The 23,303-nt window shown below is 41.4% G+C and overlaps 1 protein-coding gene and 2 long non-coding RNA genes across 5 annotated transcripts in view; 1 reads left to right on the top strand and 2 right to left on the bottom strand.

Moving 5' to 3' along the window:
* Positions 1 to 3,064: 3,064 nt before the first annotated feature.
* LOC130202859 (uncharacterized) lies at positions 3,065 to 4,345 on the bottom strand. Its single transcript, XR_008833412.1, has 5 exons — positions 4,189 to 4,345; positions 3,902 to 4,008; positions 3,678 to 3,752; positions 3,217 to 3,434; positions 3,065 to 3,142 (listed from the first exon to the last, which is right to left on the bottom strand). It is a non-coding gene; the product is annotated as an uncharacterized LOC130202859 (long non-coding RNA).
* Positions 4,346 to 9,821: 5,476 nt separating this feature from the next.
* ptchd4 (patched domain containing 4) overlaps positions 9,822 to 23,303 on the bottom strand; it is a 58,524-nt gene continuing 45,042 nt past the window's right edge. For both annotated transcript variants that reach the window (XM_056428827.1, XM_056428828.1), the window contains exon 3: positions 9,822 to 11,485. In XM_056428827.1, coding sequence (XP_056284802.1) covers positions 9,822 to 11,485 — 1,664 coding nt within the window. The remainder of the gene's footprint in view (positions 11,486 to 23,303) is intronic.
* LOC130202933 (uncharacterized) lies at positions 18,817 to 22,059 on the top strand. 2 transcript variants are annotated; one of them, XR_008833420.1, is made up of 5 exons: positions 18,817 to 18,849; positions 19,974 to 20,026; positions 20,098 to 20,429; positions 20,567 to 20,751; positions 21,538 to 22,059. It is a non-coding gene; the product is annotated as an uncharacterized LOC130202933 (long non-coding RNA). The 2 variants fall into 2 exon arrangements; XR_008833421.1 differs by lacking the exon at positions 18,817 to 18,849 and adding an exon at positions 18,897 to 19,038.

The following is a 23,303-nucleotide window of genomic DNA, read 5'->3' as shown; positions in this document are numbered from 1 at the left end:
AGTCTGGATTCAAGGCCGGCCACTCGACAGAGACGGCCTCCTGCTGTCTCTGAGCAGCTTCACACTGCTAGAGCAGCCTCTCTCCTCTGTCCTTATCCTTCTCGACCTTTCTGCAGCATTTGACACCGTGAACCACCAGATCCTGATCTCTTCTCTTCAGGACCTGGGGATCTCAGGCACTGCACTCGCTCTTTCTTCCTACCTTAAAGACCGCACCTACCGGTAACTTGGAGAGGATCTGTGTCTGATCCTTGTCCTCTCACTACTGGGGTTCCTCAAGGCTCCGTCCTGGGTCCCTCCTCTTCTCTCTGTACACAAATTCTCTCGGCTCTGTCATTCGCTCGCATGGCTTCTCCTACCATAGCTATGCTGATGACACCCAACTGATCTTCTCGTTTCCACCATCCGAAACACGGGTGGCGGCACGAATCTCTGCCTGTCTGACTGACATCTCTCAGTGGATGTCTGCTCACCACCTGAAGATCAACCCTGACAAGACTGAGCTACTATTCCTTCCAGGGAAAGGCCCCCACCCACGACCTGACTATCACCTTCAACAGCTCTGTGTTGGCCCCACCCGACTGCCAGGAACCTCGGGTGACACTCGACAGTCAACTCTCCTGACGGCCAACATCGCTGCGACGACGCTGCCTGTAGGTACATGCTGCACAACATCAGGAGAATACGCCTCTTCTTACTCAGAAGGCGGCGAGGTTCTGATCCAGGCTCTGGTCATTTCACGCCTCGACTACTGCAACTCCTCCTGGCTGGTCTACCTGCTAAGGCCATCCGACCCCTGCAGCTCATCCAGAATGCAGCAGCTCGACTGGTCTTCAGCCTCCGAAATTCACCCACACCACTCCGCCTCCGCCTTCCACTGGTTACCGTGGCTGCTCGCATCCGCTTCAAAACACTGGTCCTGGCGCCGTGCTCTAGACGGATCGGGCCCCGCCTACATCCGGGATATGGTCACACCGCACACCCCGGCACGTCAGCCTCCGCTCGGCAACAGCCAATCGTCTTGTGCCTCCTGCACCGAGCTAATCACCAAATCCAGACTGTTTGCTGTCCTGGCTCCTCAGTGGTGGAACGAGCTCCCCACTGACATCAGGACAGCAGAAAGTCTCTACATCTTCCGTCGGAGACTGAAAACACACCTTTTCCGACTATATCTGGATTAAAACACAGATTAGCACTTCAGTGGCACTTAGATAGCACTTACTTATGGTACTTTTGTAGTTCGACTATGTTGAGGAAATGTTACTTCCTGTATTCTTGTTGTTCTTAGTTTGTACTCTAGGTTGAAATGCACTTATTGTAAGTCGCTTTGATAAAGCCTGCTAAATGACATGTAATGTAATGTAATGTAAAATTACATAATAAAAAACAGACAAATGGGAGTAGCAGGTAGTGAAAGCAGGTAGTGCAATAGAAAGTAAAGTGTAAGGTATGAAAGTGACACAGTGTAAAAGTGACGAGTGTAAAGTGTCGAGTGCAAAGTGTCGATCGTGTGTCAGTGTCCATTTAGCAGCCTGATGGCTCGGGAAGAAACTGTTCTCCAGTCTCTGTGTGCGAGACCGATGCTACGGTACGTACCGCCCAGAAGGCAGCGGGTGAACAGGCTGAAGGCTGGATGATGGCAGTCCTTAGGATCCTGCCAGTCTTCCTGAGGCATCGTGTGCGGTATGTGTCCTGCAGGGCTGGGAGCCCTCACCGATGATGAACTCCGTCCTGACACACTGCGAGGGCCTTGCGGTCCTTGGCTGTGCAGCTCCCACAGTCAGGATGCTTTCTGTGCATCTGTAGAAATTGGTGAGGATGACTGAATCCATGCCAAACTTCTTCAGTCTCCTCAGGAAGAAGAGGCGCCTGCTTGACCTTTGTCTGTGTGAGCAGACCAGGTGAGGTCGCTATGATGTTGACCCCGAGGAACCTGAAGCAGCTGACCATCTCCACTCCATAGAGCTAATATATCATATAACTATTATGTAAAGGTATAGTTGAGTAACATTCACCTAAATAGAGAATAAAGTTGCAATTCAAACATTTTATTTAGAAACATTGTTATTCGTAAGTTTGAACACAAAGACCTCCGGGTGAAATCAAATTGTTTTCATTATATATGAGTTACTTACGCAGGAGCAAAGTCTTGGACGTCATTAGATTGAAAGATTTTTTTCCATTAATCCCTTTCCAATTTATGGACTTGCCAACATCATCAGTGAACATGCGTGCGAGGATGTTCCACGTTGCCGCTTTTACATCATGTCCTCCGATTGTTCCCAGGAGGAAATCTAAAATGGATAGAAAAAGTACTATTAATATTTGATATTGTTTTAAAAACATTACCATCAAACAGGGTATTATCTAGTGTTAATGACATACAATAGATTTTAATGAGCTTATGAGATTCTTAACCCTTGTGTTGCCTTAGGGTCATTTTGACCGAATCAATATTACACCCTCCCCGCCTTAGGATTAATTTGACCCCATTCAATGTTTAATGTCGGTGTTCTTTCGGTAGTCAACAAACAAACATAAAGTGCCTCACACTTAAACTTGGAAAACAATATTAATTCTAATAATTTTCTGGAGGTTTTAATTGCTGGCGTCAAATTGAACCCAAAGGGTAAAATATGTTAGTAAATATAAAGGTAACAGGAGGGTGAAACATTGAATCGGGTCAAAATGACCCAAAGGCGGGGGGAGGGTGTAATTTGATTCGGGTCAAAATGACCCTAAGGCAACACAAGGGTTAAAAAAACAACAACTCACCACTCTCCTTCATTATAGCGTTGACTGGATCTTTGAGCTGTTGCTCGTAAAAAAGGGAAAAAGGTAACGATTAAGAGATTTGACATCAAATATGGAAACATCAAGTGTTATACAACTCCATTAATCCAATCGTAATGATCATATTCACTTGGATTCAATGTGACAGTGTGTATTGCATGTCTCGTATCCAATTTACCATCGTTAACATTGTAAAAAGTGAAATGATTAAAAAGGTTCAATTTGAATCCCATAGCCGTTTGAGTTGTTGCTCACCACAGCAGGCGATGGCGTCTGAACCACACCTCACCGCTCGCCAGGTTGGTGTGTACCCTGCATGGCTTGTTCGCTGTCCTGCTGGTGATGAAGTCTGTGGAGGAGATGGGACAATAGTTGGAGGAGGGGCAACTGTCCCGCTAGTAGATTCTTAAAACAAAACCTCACCACACTCTTCTTCATTAAAGCGTTGGCTGGATCTTTGAGCTGTTGCTCAAACAGGTCCACTTCCTCCATTGTGGTCAACGGAAACGGGTCTCTCCACTCCACTTCTTGACCAGACATTTGTGTCACACTGGGGCGAACAAAGCTGTTAACTTTGCCAGTTAATTGATGGACCTGCTGTGTAAGCGTCTCCAGCATGGCCAGGATTTAAACTTGAGCAGCTATAAAAAACATTAGAATAACATTTTAAAAAGGTAACTATTAAGAGATTTGACATCAAATATGGAAACATCAAGTTTTATACAACTCCATTAATCCAATCGTAATGATCATATTCACTTGGATTCAATGTGACAGTGTGTATTGCATGTCTCGTATCCAATTTACGATCGTTAACATTGTAAAAAGTGAAATGATTAAAAAGGTTCAATTTGAATACCATAGCCGTTTGAGTTGTTGCTCACCACAGCAGGCAATGGCGTCTGAACCACACCTCGCCCCTCGCCAGGTTGGTGTGTACCCCTGGCTTGTTCGCTGTCCTGCTGGTGATGAAGTCCGTGGTGGAGGAGGGGCAATAGTTGGAAGAGGGGCAAATATTATTTGTCATACTATAACATTGAATGACAGACACTTTATTTTATTAAGGTAAAAGAGTTCTAAAGAATAAAATGTATACACATTTACTCACACAGGCATTGGATTTCTCCTTTTAGGAATTGCCTCCTCTTCTGAATGGAGATCGGATGTGTCACAGGACATACTTTTTTAACCATCGCCTTGCCACCAAGTAATCATCTAAAAATTAAGTCAAAACACAATGAAAAAGTACAGAATTATGACCAGAACAATGTGATTAAAATGTTGTTTTCCCCCCCATATGTAACATAAGGTAAATTATTTTTTTATATTTGTTTAATCTGCTAATTATTAGAATATTAATATAATTAGCATACCACATGATCTAATTATTCTTACATCATGTGTCTGCCAGTCAGGTTGAGGTTCTTCGGCACCTCGGACAGCCTTGTCCACCCTTTCGTCCCTCGGGTAATTTGGCCAAACGCAGAAACTACCACCGTACCAGCTTTGTGGCACGACTGCTACTGTAAAAAAATGTGTGCTTACCTGAATTGTAGAGCTCGATCCTGATGAACACTTCTGTAAAACTGAGGATGACATTGCAAATTGTAAATTAAGTGTTGAGAATTCAATACATGGCGAATTAAATAAAAACAGGTTTGTGCTGGCCATCTTTATTAGCTCGCGAGCTAGCGCTCCTCGTTTTTAGCTCGCTAGCACTCCTCGTTATTAGCTTGCGAGCTAGCGCTTCTCGTTATTAGCTCGCGAGCTAGCGCTCCTCGTTATTAGCTCGCGAGCTAGCGCTTCTCGTTATTAGCTTGCGAGCTAGCACTCCTCGTTATTAGCTTGTGAGCTAGCGCTTCTCGTTATTAGCTCGCGAGCTAGCGCTAGCTCCTCGTTATTGCCCAGCTTCCATCGCGCACCCTTGTATACTTAAGCTCCAACCTTGGGTGCGCTGAATTTTCAGTGGTTATAACCACTTGCTGCAGAAGATAGCTAACCCTAACCGAGATAGTTCGAAAACTAGCCATAATTCGACAGTAGCAACACAATTCAACACTTACCTAAGTAATATGTCTGGCGCGAAGAGCTGCAGGTTTGAAAATTCCAGTTTGGAAAGTCGAGGCGCAGAAGTCAGAGGAGCAACGATTTAGCCGCCACACCGCTGTGTGAACCGGATGCGGATGCGGGCGGATCCGGTTAACATGACCAAACCGAGTGCGACAGTAGGGCGGATCTAGCGACCTGCGGGCGGATCTAGCGACAGTAGGGCGGATCTAGCGACCTGCGGGCGGATCTAGCGACAGTAGGGCGGATCTAGCGACCTGAGGGCGGATCTAGCGACAGTAGGGCGGATCTAGCGACCTGAGGGCGGATCCGCCCCGGAATCGGCTGCTATCTGGGATATTACTGAGTTGCTACAGTAAATATATGATGAATATGCTGTTGAAAACACCCATGTTTGCATAACCTTTCTTGACTACTACTGTGTAACCAATGTGAACTTTTCAGGGGATTTATTGACGATGAGAAAAATTTAGAATAAGTTTAAAAGGACAGTGTGTAGGATTTGGTGGATATCTAGCCTTGCGGTGGCAAATTGCAGTACCCATCCGCACACACTCCCTTTCCAGACGAAGGATGCCACCTAGTGCAAAACCATGGTAATGCAGTTTGCCTCGCTCCGCGGCTATCCGTACTATAGACACAAACATGGCGGTGCAACGTGGCGAACTCTGCAAAGTTATAACTTAGAAGATATAAATGTATGACACAATCTAAAATGACAGACTAAAACGGAAAATATATACACTCTCAGTTACAAATCTCAGTTTCAGGTGATTGTTTACAAATGAGAACATTTATGGATATTATTCCTTTTTGCTAATAGATCCCTTCAAATGCACCACAATGGCCCTTTTCGCAGATTTTTGTTTTCAAAAGAAGACCTAAAGACACTATAAATATGTGTTTTAAAAATCGGATACGACATGCTGTGTATATAACCCAGACTAAGTGTTGCCTTAGAATAATTTGTTATTCATTTAAAATAATGATTTTGAAATACAACAGCTTTCGGACACCAATAATATTTAGGAATGATGGACCACAGTTGTTACCCGTAATGCTAAATATTGAAATATGTGCAGTTAAGCGTTTCCTGCTGTATAGCAAACTGTAACAGTTGTATTTCAGACACATTCTGTACATATTTTAGCTTCTGTTACGTGAAAAGTGATTTTCCGTTCAAAAAAGGCTGTTGAGTAGTGGATGACTTCCTTAAATGGACCACGAACATAAAGGACTCAAGACACACAAACAATAAAATGGCATCCATACTTTCCCATTTAAAAACATTGACACTGCAGTGTGTGCAAGGAATAAGATCTAGTATACTGGTAACATTCCACTGTTTATTACTGGCCTACTGTGTTTTTCCCCTTTTTATTCTTTTTTTAAAGAAAATTCTGTCATTAAAAATCTTTCTATAGCATATTTTTTCCCTTAGAAAATATAGAAAAGAGTATTTTACAGTTATTTTACACATGGAATATCCTCTGGCTTTTGTTTAGGAACAGATGTGACTCATTTCGTTCTTTTACAGCACATGGTGTTACAGAATATGCATTTAAACAACAAACATAAGTCACTACAGCATTTTTTTTTTTAAACTGAAAAAAATAAAGCCCGCTGACTTCTTACAAAAAAATTAATACATGCTTACATACAATACAGTGCCATGCAAACACAGTTCATTTTGGGAAGTACATTGTTTAGGATGTGCACTTCTTTCCCGTGTTTCTAACATTTCATGCCTTCTTGCTATACATACATGACATGGCTTTTAGATAATGTGACAAGAAGTAGCTCACCAAAAAACTCCTCCCTTCTAAGTAGGCCAATGTCTGGTTGACAAAAGTTATACGGTTCCTATTATTGACATTTCAGCACTCCTTTCCGAATTCCTTTCTATATCCAGAGAAGCAGGAGATGTGTTTGTGGTAAAGAATGGCAGGGAAACGATGATTCCTTTCTACGTTTGCTCAGTGACGTTAGGATTTGACTATAAGTGATTGATTTTCCACTTGAATCTTCCTCTCGTCCAAGCATATTCCTCACTCACATTTGGTCCAATATGACCATTTTAATCTCCCCCTAGATGCCTGTTAAGCCCTTCTGTGAGAGCTGTTTACTTTCTCCGTGGTACCACAAAGAACCAGGACAGGAAGGAGTGTCCCCTCAATGACGTCCCCGTAAGGACCGGCCAGTCCCTTTTAAGATATTGACTGGTCTGCAATCAGCCACGTTGGTTTACATCGTGGGCCTCTATCGCAAGCCACCAGCTGAGATCCGTCTACAGTACACAGAGGTCAGTGTGAGATTGGTATCTGTCTGACCTTGAGTGTCTTTGTTTGGTTACGCAACAGAGATTCTTATCTGGCCTTGGCACATGTAATACATGCATATATATAAATAACACCCTCTATGTAGACGGTAGCCATTTTAGACTTCCTAGACTGATTATTAAAAGAGGGTATGTGTCTGTGTCTTGACATTTAACATGTTTCAAATAGAAAGCTGCAGTCTTAATAATAATAAAAATACTTTGAATTGATATAGCGCTTTTTTGGACACTTAAAGACGCTTGAAGTCTCGAGCTAGACGCTGTTCTAAGCTATCGTAGCTCTATAGAATATCTCATTGATGGTGTCTTTTTTTCTAGCCTGTCAGAAAAAGTGAAATGCCCTGTTCTGGTTTACTATGCAAAGATCAATGGGTGTCTTATAGTGTTGAATATTAGCATTCAAACCCTTAATGATTGTACAAAATAAAAAAAAATGACATGATTGATTTATTAACATGAAAAAAGCTGCTCATATTAAACATCACTGTAACCGTTTCTTCCTTGGCTGGAGCCAATGCCAGTGCTTGTGCTATGTCATATCTTGTGTTTCAAGCTGTCGTTATGAACCCAGAATGGTCTTAGGTGTGGGCAAATGGTGTACAGCAGCATTGTTTTGGTCATGTGGGGGCCTTGGAACATGCTGAAAAACACCTCAAATTATTACCTCAAAATGTTGGCATGTAAAAGCAATTGCTTACTTACACATCGAGCAAAAACATTAGCACCCATTTGGCGTTGTGTTTCTGATCGTCTGATCAATGTTAGTCCAATATTCACTCTTCTTCAAGCTCCGCTTTGGTCTCCGCCGACTCCCGATGGACACATGTGGCCCTTTAGCCGCTAAATGCTACATCCACCAGACTTCTCTGTCTGCTATTTGTTGCTGAGAAGGTATATCAATGCTTCATCCCAGGAAACGCTGCCTACTGCTGGTTGATGAGTCATGAGAGTGAACCATAAAGTTAGGGTGCTGGCCACAAACCTATAGGCTAAAAGACGCTACAATACTCTGCAGAGCTGAGGTGGACAACATACGTGGGTAATATTCATCTGGGACCTTGTCACTATGATTATCCCCTTTTTTTATAAGCTTTGTATTTTGATCCATTGTCAACAAATATATTGATTAGTGTAGCTTTAAAAAGGTGGCAAAAACATAGATATTAATGAAACAATAATGACACCATTTTCTTTTTTTAAATGTACTATCTTTGTCTCGACGAATGGAGTGAACAAAATACAAAGATAATGTTGTAGGGTTGGATTAATAGTACTTTGTTTTTATTACAAATGTCAATGATTTTGAATAACGTTTCTTTCCTTCTGGAACAAAAACCTGGATGTTTTAGTTTCACTACGGCTCTTTATCACATGGACAGTCTACTTCACTAAAGGTGCTTCATTGCTTCATTTAAAGCCTGCTTTACAACGCTAATTAGCAACCCTTCCAATTAGCTTAACACATTCATGATTCATGGTTGGTTTCTATGAAAGTTCCAACTTACTGAGATTTCTTTTGTTATTATAGAACTCTGTGAAACCAAAAAATATATGTACACTATTTGGCACCACTGCTATTTTTAAATCACATTCAGACCTTCCAATTACCAGTGCAATGCCGGTAAGCTGTTGTCAGTGGATCACAGAGACATTCGTACTCTCTCCGGAACTTTCCATTGTTACCGACCTGCAAGAAAGTTCTATATTTCCATCCTTGGAAACACCCTTCACTTTTAGTTTTACTGGACTGGTGCAAAAGCAGTTTAGGATGCATCTTACTCAGGCTTAGTGCCGTTTTAAAAATACCGCTGCACGACAGTGACTTATCACTTCCTCTACATGAGCCACAACCCACGTACTGCAGTTCTTTTTGCCATTGCCTTCAACCTCATTTGACCTCTGGAATAAAGCAGAAAGAGTATTTGTCTCTTGCTAATATAAACCGATGCAATATGCAAGATAATTCTTCATAATGGACACAGTGTATGCCATCTGCTCAGATCAACAGTTCAGCCTATTTATTTACGTCACAGTTGTGGGCACTCCACAGTTTCTCTTATTCCACAAAATGTGGTTTTGTTTCGTTTTGCCTCTCTCAAGGTGTGAGGAGTATAAGGCGCATGTTAAGTCGTCTTCTGCACGGTTTTATTTGTACCCTTCTGTATTCTCACACTAACCCCTTTCACCAACTCGTCCTTGGCTTAATAGACTGCTATAGTCCTCACTCACTTACTCAGATAAGGGCAGCAGGAGATGAACATATAATTGCTAATACTTAAACGTTTGATTGGAATTTACTTACAGACTTAGCAGGCATACATTCTGTGAACTCACTCATTTTCTATACCAAATAGTTGGGAAAGAGCTTAAGAACCATGGGCATGTTGCAGTTGGTGCATATGAGATACACTGTCCCGACTGAAGGACTGAATGACTGACCATTGGGGCTGCGCTCTACTCCGGCCAGCTTAGCTGCTATTGGTTGAGAGGGACCAGTTCCCACTCCTCAGGGGACTTCTCGGACTCCCCTACACCTCGAGAGGCACCTCACCAATGGAGAATACCTCCAATCCACCAATAAATGACGGATAACCACTGATACTCTGCTAAAATTCCAAACTACTCAGACGTTTGTCACATGATCAGGATTCTCCCTGACTTCAATGCACTCTATCTCCTCCCTTTCCCTCTCACGCTCCCTCTCCCGCTCTTTGCGCTTGGCCCGTTTCTTTTTCTTGTGTCTCTTTTTGGACGGCGGGAAGAAGGTCAGGAAGACAGGCAGGATGACAAAGCAGTGCAGCACGGTGCAGCCCGCCGTGAGGAGGGAGGACTTGAACAGTGTGTAGGTCAGATTGGAAGGCACAAACACCAGGGGCATGATCCCGATCACAAAACAGAATGCGTTCTGCAGGATGGCCGCCCCGTGCTCCTCCAGAGCCAACTTAATGCACTGTGTCCGAGTGTGCTCGGTGGCTAGCACAAAAGTGTACAGGTGTGGTACACAGTGATCCATGGTGAAGTTGAGGGTATAAATAAGGCACAGGATTGAGATGCTGTCCATGCCAACGTTCCAGAGGGTCATCAAACCCAAGACGCCGAGCTCTACGGAGGTCACCGTGAGGATGAGCCAAAAGTTCCCCAATGGGTTGATGACCAGGAAGAAAGTGAGGATGAGGATTGTGAGTACACTGAACCCTGAGGTCAGGATGGGCGAGATGACAGAGGAGCTGTAGCGGTCCATGAACACAAACGTGGGATTGTAGGCGATGAACTTGATGTTGTTGATCAGCATTAAGGGACGAAGCTTTTCTAGAAGCTCCACCACCTCCTCGCGTTTTTTCTCCGTCGTTCGTGCCACCAGGTATATCCGCGAGGCGATGATGTCGTACTCGTCAGTCTCGCGGTTCTTGGAGAATATGATGTCCTCGGTGAAGTGCTGGTACTCCGGGCTGCGAAGGAAGGAGCCCTTGAGGATAGTGATGAAATCGCCCTTGGTTGATGCGTTCACGTTCACCACACGCAGGTAGTGGAAAAAGTTGTCCATCCAAGAGATCTTGTTGAAGCCATGACTCAGGGTCTTCAGATGCTCCTGCACCGTGGAGTTCCAGTACTCGATGGGCTCGTAAATGTAGAACCCAATCACGGGACTGTAGTTGCTGAAGTACTTCTGCTGCGTCACAGCGTAAGACACACTCGGGGAGTTACTAGCCAGCAGGTTCACTATATTTGATCCATCACTGATCTGTAAACATCCCATGAATGAGAAAGAGGCGTAGATGAGATACAGAATGACCACAAAGGGTTTCACATAGGTGTTGGTAATCCATTCTGTGTAGTGCTCATGCAGGAATTGCTGGATGAAGTGATTCTGGTAGGGGACGCTGTCGTGGTGCGTGGCCAAGTCATGGCCATCACTCATCATGGTTTTGAACCATGTGGGCTGGCGGTCCAGGTACTCCACCGAGGGGATTTTACAACAGAAAACACTGTGGTAGCGGTTCTGCTCCAGCTGTCCGGCAAACACCAGGCAGGAGCCGTAGAAAGAGAAAACGTAGAAGTAGTTGACCAGGATGGCAACGCACATGCTCTGGCAGAAGATTTTCACCGACTCGATGTTGGTGAAAGGGCTAGCTCCCATGCCGAAGGTGATGATGTAGAGGGAGCTGGTCATGGTATAGCACACCATCACATCAGCAAAAGCGTCCGCCACGCGCTCCTTGAAGGGGAGGTTTTCCCTCGTTCTCCTCCAACCTGCCAGCAGCTCAAACACCCCTTTGGTTCCATGGCCTAGAAAGAAAGAGAGAGAACTCAGTCAGAATTATGTTTGCATTGATGTATTAGCACTATGTACATCAAACTTAACACGGTCTGGAAAATTTCTCTCTTTTCATAATATAACCATTCCTAGGAAGTGCAATTCAATTCAATTCAGTTTATTTTGTATCGCCCATTCTCACACATTACAAATGTGCCTCAGAGTGCTTTACAATCTGTACACAGAGACATCCCTGTCCCAGAACCTTACATTCGATAAGGAAAAACTCCCAAACAAGTCTTTCATGGGGAAGAAAATGGAAGAAACCCTCAGGAAATGGTTCTTCTCTCAGAGGGATTGTGGTACCCTCTGAGTAAATAGCATTATCAGAATGCTGCGGATTCCTATACAACTACATTTTTCTGACTGAACTGATGCACCATATTTGAATTACAAAACATTATTTTACAAACAGCATAAACAGATATAAAACTGTAAGATAAGCAAAACATTTTAAATAAATTATTGTAATCTCTTAACTTCTGTGCCACCATAAGAACTTCTTCATATGCCATGTTTTGTCCAAAAACTAATATATTTTTATTAAAATAAGGCAGATAACTATTTAATTTTGTACTTTCCACCATGTATTGATTCTGACCACAAAGATGAAGAGATCCGGTATACCACTCTGATTTCTTAGACCCTGCCACTGTCAGTTTAAGCAATTCAAACTAATAGTCATAACATAAACTTCTCGTATTGGTATATCATCCTATGTTTCTTTGTTGGGGAACTTTTAAAATAGTTTTAGAAGAAAAAGTTTAAATAAGTTTTCTAACTCTTCAAGACTATAAGATTTGTTAAAACCTTGTTGGCATGCCCAGTACTCGAATATATAATTCACGTCAAATCTGCCAGTGTGTTTACCAAATCTCTTGGTAGAGATTACACAAAAAAGTATTTTTTTTTGTAATCTGATTTTTGACATGAAGTTCTGAGGACTGTACCTGGCACCACAATTTACTCCAGCGTTTTCATAAAAGTAATAAATATGTCTTAGCGGCTGATGTGGCCCCCTAGAGGGCGCCATATCCAGCATTGACGTTTTGTTTTAGTTTGTTTCTTCTCCCCGCACCATCACAAGCTGCTGAATGCTGTGTGACACGGACAGATTACAAATATAATTAAAATCCGAACATCCTTGCATAAACACAGGGTTTTCCTTTTTTCTTTGTATCTGAAATATAGTCGTACACGGTCATCTCTAACAGGTAAGCAGCATCCAAATCTCTCTGCTGCCCATTCATGTGAGGCAAATCTGTGGGATTTTTCTCCAGACGAAAAATATGGACATGAATACACATGTGCTCCAAATCTCCCACACAGGAACACCCGCCCACACACACTGTTTATTTATTTGTAAAATGCCTGAGCTGTATTTCTGATGAGGGGGACATTTTTGAACACTGAAATCAATTTCCTCCATCATGTAAATATTTCAGTACTCAGGGCCCATGCATATGTCACATGGCCAACATGTATTGCTTTAAAACATTCCTTTCGATCCCAGCAGGTGAGAGGGATTGCAACACTTGACGGCATTGTACATTTCACCTTCTCTGATACAGAGAGAGCTAAAGTTGAAGGATTAGATCTTCAGCTGGATGTTTTTTTAGTGCTGCGAGGTCATTTGTTAGTGTCGATTGGTCTAGATTTAGAAGGTCTGGAGAGAAGGAAAATTCATTCCCATGTTTTTTTCCAGCATTACACCAATGCTGCGAGCACCTGTTACCAAAAAAGATGTTAAGTAGATAGAAAAACCTTGGGATGTATTACAATGATTGATTAGTGATTGATTACAGTGGTTGATTGCTGGCAGGAAGAGTTGGATAATAACAATGAGCCCATCTGGTGAAGTACCCCTAGTTACTATTGATGTTTGTGTTATAAAAGTAAACTCATTCACTCATATTGCAAAATATATTTTTATCATTGTATATCTTTTGATGCTGTATATTTTCAGATACAGTAAAACATTTTTAAAATGTCAAAACAAGCTTAGATGTATTGGATTTCATCCATCGCCATCTTTTCTAGAGCCATAAGTTACCATATTTAGATGAGATGGTGGAGCTGGGGAGGGATATGTACCGCTATCCTGATTGACACGTCTCCATAAAGCAATAAAGGCTGCTTTATCGTCGATATGAACCTAAATGGACCATAATGTTACAAAAATTAACATCATGCTGTATTGAAGAAGACTTGAAACTAGCGAGCTTTCCTGAGGTGGAATCAAGTGGAAGCTTTCATACGGTCTCTGGGGACGCCGTGGGATCAGGTTGCCATGAGAACTTTTATCAATAATTGCAGACAATGGTGAACAAAAACTTCCAGAAACCACATTTTACAGAATTTACATACATATCAAGTACAATAAAACAGTTAATTCCCACAAGCTGAAACTTACACATTTCCTTGTGGAATGATTTTATGAAAATCAAGGAATTGATTGTGGCTCAGCTCAACTTGTGCTCGCATTAATCATTTTTTAGATTACTTTTTTTCCAGCCCGCACACCCCCGCATGACATACCAATGACTGTCGACATATATTCATCGTATGGTCTAATAAACCATACGATGAACATATGTCTGCTTTCTAGTAATAGCAGAAATCATTCCGTGTATTAGAGCGGGGGACTTCACACCTGTCTTGCCTCTCTGTGAGAGAAGGGTTCTCTTTGAAGGCTCCACACTCAAGAAGAATCCCAATTAGAGGGGTTGAGGGAGAACTGAAAGAGTGCGAGCAAAGATAAAAACCGGCAACAAGCGCGCTGGGGTAATATGTATTCACACCCATGTCAAAATATGACAGCTCCAGTGGGCGAAGCACCCCCAACACCTCCTAAAAAGATGTTGCTAAAAATAGCTTTCTGTCTTTCAAAACGTATTTCCCCAAAACTATCCATGGCATTTGACATAATTTTACTCAAACGAAGGAGTATGAATGTCCTTTTTGGGGGGGGAATCAATTGTTTATAAAACACGGGTTCAAGTGTTACCTTCACGTGATTGGTTGATCATTTGGCTAAAAGCTCTGTGCTTTGCTAGACACAATGGAGACACAGCTGGATTGCACCAGATGTTTGTGAGTTCAAACTTAGTGCTGAAAATCACTAAATTAAAATGAGTTGACACAAACTAGTTCTCACGTAGAGATGAGTTGTGAGGAAATATTGACACTATAAACAATAAAGTGTAAATGTTAACTGAAACAAGTAATATAACTAATAATAGGTTGCTAATATATGTAGATAGAATAAGAAGAAATACTTTTATTGTTATATTACATAAAGTTATATCCAAATATGAAATGCATTCTCTGCATTTAACCCATCCTTAGTTATGAAGGAGCAGTGGGCTTCAGTGAAGCGCCCGGGGAGCAACTGGGGGTTCAGTGACTTGCTCAAGGACACTTCGAAAAGTAACTAATGGGGATAGAACCCACTATATTGGCAGGACAACCACTCTGAACACTGAGCTACAGCAACTTAAATAAATAAAATGGACATATCTGATCTGAGAGAAATGTTGTTAAACAATTTCGTTCAAACTCGGAAGTACCTTTTTATTTTTATAAATGCTGCCAATAGAATTAGCCATGTAGATCTGTTGGAATAGTATAATTGAACAGGAAGCTAGCGCTGGTGAGTAAAAATATCCCCGGTGTTTGTTTTACTTTTGCAAGTTATGCTCTAGCTTGTTGAAACTTTCTTTCAGTGGGAAAATAAAGGAAGAAACTAAAAAAGCCCCGGTCAATGTGTAGAGTCCAAGGACTTTAATTAAGGGCAAAGTAAAGGAAGCAGGAGGGAGAGTCACACATGGCTGGAATGTCGTCTGCCAGTTAATCACATTCGGTGCAAACTGACAATTCTCTGAACGTCTGAATGCTGATAGATGCAAAAATCTGAAAGTCCACATTTTATTACTTGGGCCCCTGTGACTGGAATATGCAGCAATACGGAGAGGTGATGCAAGAACAACCAGGGGGGAGGCAACGCGGCTCCGGAGACCAAGAGAGAGATTGCATTCCCGATAATTGCAGTGATAAAACTCCACTGGTGTCACCGGGATGTCCCCTAGACCCTCACACACACACACACAAACAGTATGACTACCCTCTTTAGAGCCACGGCAATGAGTCTGCAGGGGAGACCACACACGTTCTTCATTTGCTGTTGCTCTCTCCATCTTCAACCACACACCGACGCTCTGGAACAAACACCGACACACAGACAGAAAGGTAACTAGTTGGCCTCCTTTCGCCTCCTTTTCCCATCTCTATACGAGACTGCATGTGGGGGGAACACATGTTCTGGCAGCTGCAGTGAAGGCTCACAGCTGAGTGCACTGACTGGGGATTGAGATAGATGATACCGGCCTGTTTGTTATCAGCAATGTCAAACCTACAAAAACAATCAAATTCTGCACTGCAAAAATTAAAATCTAAGTAAGATGAAATATCTCAAATTAAGGCAATCTATGCTTGTTTTTTGACTAACAAGATATTTCTTCTTACAAGGCAGTTTTCGTGTTGGAGCATTTCACTTGTTTTAAGTGTTTTAGTCCTTAATTATCTTAATAAGGTATTAAAACTTGTTAATGAGATGTTATTACTTGTTTTGAGCAAGTTAATGCTTGAAACAAGAATTGACATAATCATAAGGCTGTTTGGTCAACACTGACAAGTACAGAACTGCTTTGTTAGTCAGACTTTCTTATTTCAAGCTTCCCATCCTTTCCATCTCTTTACAAATTAAAAACAGATAAAAACTAGGGCTGTGAAACAATTAAAAATTTTAATCAGGTTAATCACAGGTTTCTGTGGATTAATCATGATTAATCACATATATACATTTACAGGGCTTTCAAGACAGGCAAGAGCTCCGAGAAGAGTTGTTGACGGGGGTGTGTGGGGGGGGGGGGGTGCAAGTGCCTTTTTTTCGTCCCGATGCGCGCACACGCCGGCATCCGAGCTCTGCGGCGCGCGAGGCGGAGGTCGGAGTCGTGTTAACGGGACACGTAGAGACAGAATGACATGCTGCTGGTTAGAGACGACCAACAACAGACGGATTGGAAGCTCATTCTGCGCATGCGTTAAATGCGTTTAAAAAAAAAGAACTAGTTAAACCTGTAATTTAATTAACTGAGTTAACGCGTTATTTTTCACAGCACTAATAAAAACTCAATGGAGTTTATTGTTTTGGTGTCAATATTAAAACACAGCGGAGCAATTATGTATTCCTAGACCAAATACAGAACACAATTGTATATAATAGACATATCTGGGGAAAACACTGAGTCATTTGAACTGTTGTGCAATTCTATTCTATCTCCAAGATGGTATTTTACTTGTACGTTGGAATCAAAAGGAAATATGCTTTTCACCAGTCCAAATTCTGACATATTACCATTCAGTACTTTGGCGCCTATACCTTCGATGACATCAGTGAGCAGATCTGTCAGATTCCCTCTTCAATAAAAGATAAATGTGAATTCTCAAGATCAGAGAACAAGTGTACTTTTATTTATTCATAAAATGTACATCAACGACAGCACTGTGTCAAATATTTGTAATCAGAAATGATAATGAATAAATTAAAATAAATTCTGACACTAACATCTTTTTAAACACATGCATACACACACACACACACACACACACACACACACACTACTCAGCCAACTGACCCGTAACCTCCTAATTGTCTTTCAAATTAACCTTACATATAATATTTACCTAAATATAATACATTGAGGTCATGGGGTGAAATCACCTCCAAAACCTTCACAAGAGGAAAATCCTTTAAACCAGTCTTTTAGTTAATTTTTCGTACTTTCAAGCAACTTAGAGATGTGGATCCTCTAGAGGGACATCTGAATATAAATACCCTAAAGTTTGGGACTGATAGCTGCAATTTAAGGGCCCCCAAAAAAGGTCAAAATGGTCAAATTGGGCCTTATTCTCTTATATTCGCATATTTTTTGATAAGTGCAAAAATGGTCATAATCTCCTAAATATTAGTCCTGGATATCCAAAATTGAACACAAACACTCAAGACAGGGCCTACAATGAGATGAAGGGGTGAAATGTCCCCCAAAACACCCACAAAAGTTAATTGGCTGTCTGAAATCCAGGACTTGAAGAGGGTGTGTGGCTTTGTAAATCTGAGACCCTGTTAAGAGTTTGGGCTGATTTTAGCTTCTTTTTTTCTAAACATGTCAGATCTTAGCTTTCTTTTCCAGGTTGTAGCCCCTCCCAAATGGGGCCCAACCATGTAGGCTGGCAATATCTAGCACTTAGCATCCCTGCTTGGTAGCGGTTTAAAAAACGAGAAGAAAACAAATGCACTCCTTTGAAGGTTTTCAAGGAAGTCCTCAAATGTTTGTAATATATGAAAAATCTCAATTATGATGTTCTACGAGTCTGTTGGACCAGTGCTCTGAGATGTTGGTGATGTTCTACCAGGCTGTTGGACCAGTGCTCTGAACTTCTCCGTACTCTGCTGGGGGAGCAGCATTGTAACTGGAGAAAACCAACCGACTCACTAAACTGGTGTGGAAGGCCGGCTCCATCATTGGCTGCAAAGAGGACTATCCGGAACAGGTGGAGAGGAGGACATGAAGAAATGTTTGTCCATATTGGAGAACATGGACCGCACCCTCTCCACCACCTATACTGCAGGGACAGCGGAGCACGTTCTTCAACAGACTGCTTCAGCTCCGCTTCACAAAGACAGATACAGGAGAACCTTCCTGATACAGGAGAACATTCCTGATAGAGGATAACATTCCTGATACAGGAGAACCTTCATGATACAGGAGAACCTTCCAGATACAGGAGAACCTTCCAGTTACAGGAGAATATTCCTGGCAACTATTAGACTTTACAATAAATCACCTCTGGCCAGATCCTCCTCAAATTGAACAACATCAATGAACATTACACCGCTTTCACTTAATATACACTTAGATACACTGTATTTACTTTCATTTTTATTATTTTTTAAATGTCCTTTATTATTTAAATTCTTAAATGTAATATGTCCTGTCCTGCGATTTTATTTTATTGTATTGTATTCTTCAAATAATCTAGTCACTAGAGAAGAAAACAGCACAGACAGCCAGAGACAGACAAGAGAACAGAGAGAGAGAGAGAGAGTTCAAAGGCGAGGCCAGGTGCAGTGATCAGAAAGCAACGATCACAGATTGAACTGTTGAACCCGGTTTCGCGCCACTATTCCGCAGTTTGAGCTGCGCGCTGCTCTCTCCTGCTTCACGAAACGCCACAGATTGAACAACAGCCTCCTGACATGACAGCTCTTCTTGAGGTAAGAATGCCAACTTAATTTAATTTCAGAGAGTAACGTTGTATTGAGCGGGCAACGTTAGTGACACTTTGAGGTTTCTACTCGGCTCTCTGGTGAGGAGTTGAGCTAGCCTCGTGTGAGCTAGCGGGTAGCTACTTTTGAATTCGAGGCATGGTGTTCTGCAGTTCTGTGTCGCCTTGGACGTCAAGAGTAAGTTAACTTAGCTATCTGATGGTTAAGTGTCTTCACGTTTCTTTAACATCGTCGATGTAACGTAGGTTGTCGGTTTCTGTGTTGAAGGAGCCAACATTAGCTTACTTTACCACATGTTAGCTCAGGCAATGTGTAGCTAACTTTCGTATTATAGGTTCATTACTGTGGCAGGTGGGTTAAGACACCTGAGGGGTCACGTGCTACACACTTCATCTAATAACGACCATTTTATTGAAGTGCTTTGAAACTGGTTCCAAGCAGACATGTGTCGACAAGCTCACATATACCGGAGCGGTCAGTCCGGACAGTCATGTGACCAGACACGTTATTGTACAGGTCTGTTCACGTGAGGTGGGGACTGTTCACGTGACCGCTTTATACTGCGCTGTGTCATATGCTGTGGGGACGGCTGTTAACGTGACGCTCTTAACTTGATGCTGTTGACGTGGTCGGGACTCTGTTCACGTGACTGTTGTTAACATGACACTTATAACTGCGCTGTGTCATATGCTGTCGGGACTGCTGTTCACGTGACGCTCTTTACGTGATGCTGTTGACGTGGTCGGGACTCTGTTCACGTGACCGCTTTAAACTGCGCTGTAGCATATGCTGTCGGGACTGCTGTTCACGTGACACTCTTAACTTGATGCTGTTGACGTGGTCGGGACTCTGTTCACGTGACTGTTGTTAACATGACGCTTATAACTGCGCTGTGGCGGGACATGACGGCTCACAGCTCCTCAGAAGCTCCGTGAGCTGTCCAGTGAGGGGATGGTTTCATGATCAAATCTTCATTTACTGTCCACATTATCAGATGAGGACGTCACCAAAGAGTGTCCTTTGAGTCGATGTTTACATTTATGTACAGATAATTAAGAACATTTAGTTTATCGTAAAATGCTAATTATTTTCTCCTGCCACCTTTCAGACAGTCATCCAATTTGGATGGAACAACTTCGTGACCTTAATGACACCCAGCAACACGGTGAGATTATAATCCATTTAAATGCAAGAAGCATGACATTTTTTAAGATGTTTTTTCTTTATTTGTGTTAGAGACGCACACAAGCACCACAGGGGAGGATCTGCAGCAAAGGGCCCACCGGAAATCAAACCTTGGCCGCTATGATGACGACAACATGGGGCACTTGAGTGTGAATCTAGCCTTTTCATTTTGATTTACAACCTTGGCATTGAAAAGAGCAAAAGTTGATGCTTGAGATGATTTTGGTTTTACTGAAGAGGATGTACGTCTTCCCCTTGTCCTTTATCTCCTTACTCTGTCTTTTTAGGTGTGACTACGACTACCAGCATGAACCTCAACACCTTCTTTGCTGTTCCACTAGTGTGACCCATGATCGGATACAAGTTGTCAAGGATAAACGGTGGTAAGTGGTTTTAAGTTCAGTGTGTTAATTTAACAACAGAATAAATTGTTATTGTTGTAACCACTTTGTCATGTTGTAAATGCTATTTAAAGTTATATTATTGTTAATCTTTTCAATTGTCTTTTTTCTGGCTGTAGAGAGAATCATGTCAGCCCACAGACAACCGATTGACCTGTGAGTCTTCAAGCAGTAATGATGACTACGCCTGCCTTAAGTTCCAGTTTCCTGAACATCATGGCATGTCTGCAGGAGATTCGGTCCCCACCTGTCTTCAGTCTGGACCTAATGACTCAGACACCAGTCTTGTCGAGGCTAAATCGAGGTAAGCGGTGATGTAGTTCAGTATAGCAAATGATAGGTGCAAGCACAACTCAAACCTCCCTCAATTAATGTTCTTGTGGTTTGAACTGATATCCCCCTTAAATTTAGTTCCACGTATAGCAGAAACATTTAATTAATTCTATGGCATATCGTCATGTGTACTATCTTTCCCAAATCCACCCTAAATAGGTTTGCAACTCTGTCTTTGCACACAGGTGACATGTACTATAAATGTAATGATAAATGCAGGAGGGCATTGTTTGCAATTGGACTGGGTCTCATTAAAACAATTTAAATGTAAGGCGGAGGAAGATATATCAGCTATTGTACACTGAGTATTTCAGTTATACAAATCCACAACAGGCTCGACTGTAATCTAGTTTATCCTTTTTTTGCAATAAAAATTGTGTTATTGCTTATAGGGGTACATCAAAAGGTTTTATGTTAGTGTATCTTAAAAAAATACAAACATGTTTTTAAATGATGGAATTAATTGGATGGGCTGTTACCCTGGTTGGAAACCCGAACCGCGTGAAACGTGATGATGGTCTTGATTGCCTGTAGGCTGCAAGATTACAGACATGTAACACATTGTAATGATGCCTTTATGCTAAAATATGTCCTTATTCAACATTGAACCTGACTTATTAATATTGTTTAACTATAAAGGTGACTTTATCATTGGAGCTCAGTTTACCAGAAGGCAGTGAATGTGTATCTGTTTCAGCATCATGCTCAAGCACTGCATCAATCTAACTTTGCCTTTGCTTTGTTTTTTTGGCTGCAGAGAGGATCACCTGACGTCAACATACGAGTTTTCAAGAAGAACTTCCTGAACTTTGTGTCCGTGTGAGACTACCATGCTGGGTGCCCTCTTCAGTCAAGTCTGGACACAGAGACTCATTGCTCTTAATCAACTCTGGGCAAGTGGCTAATCTTTTGCTTATTCATGGGATATCCTTCATGTCCACATCCTGTTTCTTCAAGATCTCAACAATGCTTTGTGAGTATACAACACATGTGAGTGGATCAGTTCAACCTGTTTTTCACAGAATGTTAGTTTCTTAAGGTTTTCATCAATGATGGTTTGTATCTTGTTTTACAAAAGGTGTTATTAAGATATTTCCATTTGTAATTTACAATAATCAAATGTTGACTGTAAAATCTATGCCAACCTATTGTTATACACTGTACCATGTTTTTGCAAAGGAATTCTGGTGACTTTAGTTGCCAGCAACTTCCTTTGAACTTTGTAATAAAATACCGTAACTGTAATAAAGTTTACAGTATAACTGTTGTTTTTACAAAACTTACTGTCATGTCTTGTATGTTCACCGTTAATTGGAACTTTTCAATAAAGTACCACAATATATTATACAGTTGTACTGTGTTTTTCATTGGGTTTACAGAAGAACTACACATTTCTAGTATTATATACATTGTCAAATTACTGATTTTAAGCATATTATGGTATTTTTCTCTGTAAATGTCATGATATTCCAAGAATATTGCATGAGCATTGGATGCTAAATTTAAGGAAACTTTCCTACATATTGAGAAAACAATTCTTAAATTTGTCATTGTATCAAGACAAATGTACTTGTTTTTAGTGAAAAATTACTTATTTTAAGATGTATTGCCTAACATATAGCCTTATTGCAAGATGATGGTACTTTCATTTCCAGATTTTAAGCACATTTGCCTACATATTGAGAAAATAATTCTTAAATGTGTCATTGTATCAAGATGAATGTACTTGTTTTTAGTGTAACATTACTTATTTTAAGATATATTGCCTAACATATATCCTTATTGCAAGATGATGGTACTTGTATTTGCTGAATTTAAGCACATTTTCCTACATATTAAGAAAATAATTCTTAAATTGTTTCATTGTATCAAGACAAATTTACTTGTTTTTCATCTGGCTACACTAGTTTTAAGATATTTGTGGGTTCTTCAAGGCTAGATACTTTTACTTGTTTTAAGAAATCTTGGCAAGTCAAATTTTCGTGTTCTGTTGGCAGATAATTTGGCTTATTTCAAGTAATATCCCCTCATTTTATTACTTTTTTTTCTTGTTTTTTGAGGCCGAGTTTTTGCAGTGTGCTTTCCAGGCTGCATGATTTCATGACGATGAGACCATGTCCTCAGTGTTTCGTCTGGAAATGGCTTTTGCACTTGTGAGGAGGGTGCAGGGGGTAACATTATATAACTATAAATGAACATCAACACTGTCAATTTAAATAAAGCTCTTGTCAGTTGCCTTCCTAAAATATTCATCTCTCCCCTGTGAGGTACCTCAGGGTTCAATCCTGGGTTCCCTGTATTTCTCGGTGTTCATGGTGTCACCAGTCTTGTTTCTATACAATTTTTATTCTCACATTTTTAAGCAAACTTTTGAAATTCAGCGTGAACAGAGTAGTTTGGTCAGAAGTTGGCGCTATAGGCTTCACAAGGCTGGAATGCGGGAGTAAAACTGATTAGAAGAAGAAGTGGAGGCTCCGAACAAGAAACACAATAAGTTGCCTTGCCCTTTTTACTCATGTACAA

This window comes from Pseudoliparis swirei, chromosome 12 (genome assembly GCF_029220125.1).
Source record: "Pseudoliparis swirei isolate HS2019 ecotype Mariana Trench chromosome 12, NWPU_hadal_v1, whole genome shotgun sequence".
Taxonomy (NCBI): domain Eukaryota; kingdom Metazoa; phylum Chordata; class Actinopteri; order Perciformes; family Liparidae; genus Pseudoliparis; species Pseudoliparis swirei.
The sequence above is the reverse complement of the archived record's forward strand: the minus strand, read 5'-3'. Positions and strand labels throughout refer to the sequence as shown.